The sequence below is a fragment of the Limulus polyphemus genome, unplaced genomic scaffold (genome assembly GCF_000517525.1).
Source record: "Limulus polyphemus unplaced genomic scaffold, Limulus_polyphemus-2.1.2 Scaffold7933, whole genome shotgun sequence".
Taxonomy (NCBI): domain Eukaryota; kingdom Metazoa; phylum Arthropoda; class Merostomata; order Xiphosura; family Limulidae; genus Limulus; species Limulus polyphemus.
Window position 1 is genome coordinate 9,477 of NW_013673543.1, and position 3,171 is coordinate 12,647.

General features: G+C 28.6%; 2 protein-coding genes across 2 annotated transcripts in view; both read right to left on the reverse strand.

The window, feature by feature from the left end:
- The window catches only part of LOC111089936 (dynein heavy chain 3, axonemal-like), a gene marked incomplete at its 3' end in the record, with an annotated part of 10,720 nt that extends 8,522 nt beyond the window's left edge, over positions 1-2,198 (reverse strand). Inside the window, exons 1-3 of the mRNA XM_022403229.1 lie at positions 2,068-2,198; positions 1,012-1,213; positions 523-726 (exon numbers count right to left, since the gene is read on the reverse strand). Coding sequence (XP_022258937.1) covers positions 523-726; positions 1,012-1,213; positions 2,068-2,162 — 501 coding nt within the window. The remainder of the gene's footprint in view (positions 1-522; positions 727-1,011; positions 1,214-2,067) is intronic.
- A 64-nt stretch (positions 2,199-2,262) lies between these two features.
- The window catches only part of LOC106474978 (dynein heavy chain 3, axonemal-like), a gene marked incomplete at its 5' end in the record, with an annotated part of 22,869 nt that continues 21,960 nt past the window's right edge, over positions 2,263-3,171 (reverse strand). The window contains one exon of the mRNA XM_022403228.1: positions 2,263-2,325. Coding sequence (XP_022258936.1) covers positions 2,263-2,325 — 63 coding nt within the window. The remainder of the gene's footprint in view (positions 2,326-3,171) is intronic.

The window sequence follows — 3,171 nt, forward strand, 5'->3', positions numbered from 1 at the left end:
ACGCTCACATCCTTTTAATTATGTTTGAAATTATGAACATTGCTCAACATCATAAAAATTAAACCTTATTTTCAATAAGCAATCCTGAAAAATATTTGGGGGTGCTTAACTTTTTTCCAGGTGTATATAAGAATAAAAGTTATTACCAAACATTTGTGGTATATACATAAGTATAAAAGTTATTACCTAACATTTGTGGTGTATACATAAGTACAAAAGTTATTACCTAACATTTGTGGTATATACATAAGTATAAAAGTTATTACCTAACACTTGTGGTATATACATAAGTATAAAAGTTATTACCTAACATTTGTGGTGTATACATAAGTATAAAGTTATTACCAAACATTTGTGGTGTATACATAAGTATAAAAGTTATTACCTAACACTTGTGGTGTATGTAAGTATAAAAGTTATTACCTAACATTTGTGGTGTATACATAAGTATAAAAGTTATTACCTAACATTTGTGGTGTATACATAAGTATAAAGTTATTAGCTAAGTGACTGTTCACTTACCTTGATTTTATTCTCTGCCAGTGCTCTGGATACTTCTGAAGTCCAGTACACTGTGCTGCCACACAACACAACTTGACCAGGCCACTCGAGAACCCAGTGTATCCTAGGAACTTGCGTATAAGCTGCTAATGCCTTTAAAGTTTCTTGTTGCAGACTTCTCATCATTACACTTTCTACCTCCACCAGCCACTTCTCTACCATTCCCTAAACATACATTAAAAAAAGAACATGATTTTTGAATTTTATGTTCCACAAAACCGATTCCCATCACAAAAGAAGCCATGGGGAAACTTAATGATATCACACGAATACATTACACTATCGTATACCAATTTTTAGCTATTCCAATTTAAATTTAGAATTTTAATAAGAAAACAAAGGAGGTAAGACCATTTCAGAACATTACTTTCAATTTAGGTAACTGAACAGAATAAAGAATGTGGTGTTTAAAATATATCTAATGATGTGTATAATTGATTAATGACGTACTTTAGCTTCTGCTGTACATATATCTTCGCAGAGCGGAACTACTTCATTCTCTCCGGAGACCATTCCTATAATCTTCAAGTCTTCCGTGAATTCCAAGGAACTGATTCCTTCAAAACATTTTTTTAGATGAGGCTGAACTCTTCGAGGATCTTTGGTTTCAGAAAGTATCTCCAACAGCTCATCATTTGACAAAAAGAAAAACCTAAAATAACACAATTACTCTACTCAGATGTACACTTCATAACATTTCCTTCTGTTCGTTTATTGACACCAAATCCACAAATTTTACTTAAGTATTTTTAACTTTACAACATTTGTCTTCTCATAGTTAGTTTTATAGAATCAAATTATAAGTTGATGTTGTCTGCAAGCTTTTTATAGGTAATCTATCAATAAAACTGAGTAGAGGGAGAACCAGAAACACTACACGAGTTATTTTTTTTGCTAAAATTATAATAAATAATTAATTAAAAACAACGTTTTATATTTACACAATAAAAACTTTTATTGAAGCTGTACGGCTTCCACTTTAAAATCTCTACAAGTAAATATAAAACGTTGTTCTTAATTAATTATTAATTATTTTAAACACAAGTGCCGGTAGTGGATATACTACATGAGTTAGTTTGTCAACTGTGCATAAAATGATTATCATAAGATACATAAAAATTAGTTACTTTTAAAATTATTCTAAACATATTTTATAATAATCTATTCATTTTTCAAATGTTTCTGCAATAACCTATACAAAACTAATGTTTCTTAGTAAAAATAATAAAAACGTTTGTAGAAGTAGATCATCTCGATGGCCAAGTATGTATAAAAATACATTAACAAAATAAAACCTTTTCTAACTTAACTTATAGGAGACTTTAAGATCTATTCTTTCTTTCAATCCATATATAATCATAGAAGTACACAGTTTATAAACTTAAATATTCATATATATATTTATTCTGAAATTAATAGCCATATTCATATACAAATTATAAAATGTATACATCTTTGGTTTGTACAGTTTAGATGGTTTTTCACCCAATTAAGGTTTAAATTTACCTTGGGAAATACAGTCTTTTCTTCTCTAGATAATCATTTAGTCCTTTCTGGATTTCTTCCAGAAAAACATTGGCCTCGTGAAGTCTGGAAAGCATGTTAGGTTGTGCTGTGGCCACCAAAACATGCGAGTCTTTAATCTGTAATAAAAAAAATAGTGTCCAATATTCAATGCTTCTTCTTTCAGACGTAAGGATATTACTCGAAGGAATAAAATAAAAGCAACTCAAATCCAAGAAACATTAATTCATAGATTATACTCTAATGGTTTAATTTATATAACATAAAACCATAAAATATTTAAAAAAAACTATCATTTGTAAATACACAATAAATGGGTAAACTCTACATTTCCATTAAATTTTTGAAAGCTTTCAGCTACTGTCATCTAGTTAAACTGAATCAATTTATAATGTATGTACGAATAATGTGAAACATAATATAACAGACAAAACTTGAGGGTCCGATAAATACTTCTCTTTTTTGTGTAGTTTGTAACTAACCAGCTTTATAATGCATTATAAGAAATTAAAAAATTGATTAAATGGAAAGACATCAGTTTTATACTCTACATTATGTACGAATAATGTGAAACATAATATAACAGACAAAACTTGAGGGTCCGATAAATACTTCTCTTTATTGTGTAGTTTGTAACTAACCAGCTTTATAATGCATTATAAGAAATTAAAAATTGATTAAATGGAAAGACATCAGTTTTATACTCTACATTAAGTACGAATAATGTGAAACCTAATATAACAGACAAAACTTGAGGGTCCGATAAATACTTCTCTTTATTGTGTAGTTTGTAACTAACCAGCTTTATAATGCATTATAAGAAATTAAAAATTGATTAAATGGAAAGACATCAGTTTTATACTCTACATTATGTACGAATAATGTGAAACCTAATATAACAGACAAAACTTGAGGGTCCGATAAATACTTCTCTTTATTGTGTAGTTTGTAACTAACCAGCTTTATAATGCATTATAAGAAATTAAAAATTGATTAAATGGAAAGACATCAGTTTTATACTCTACATTATGTACGAATAATGTGAAACCTAATATAACAGACAAAACTTGAGGGTCCGATAAATAC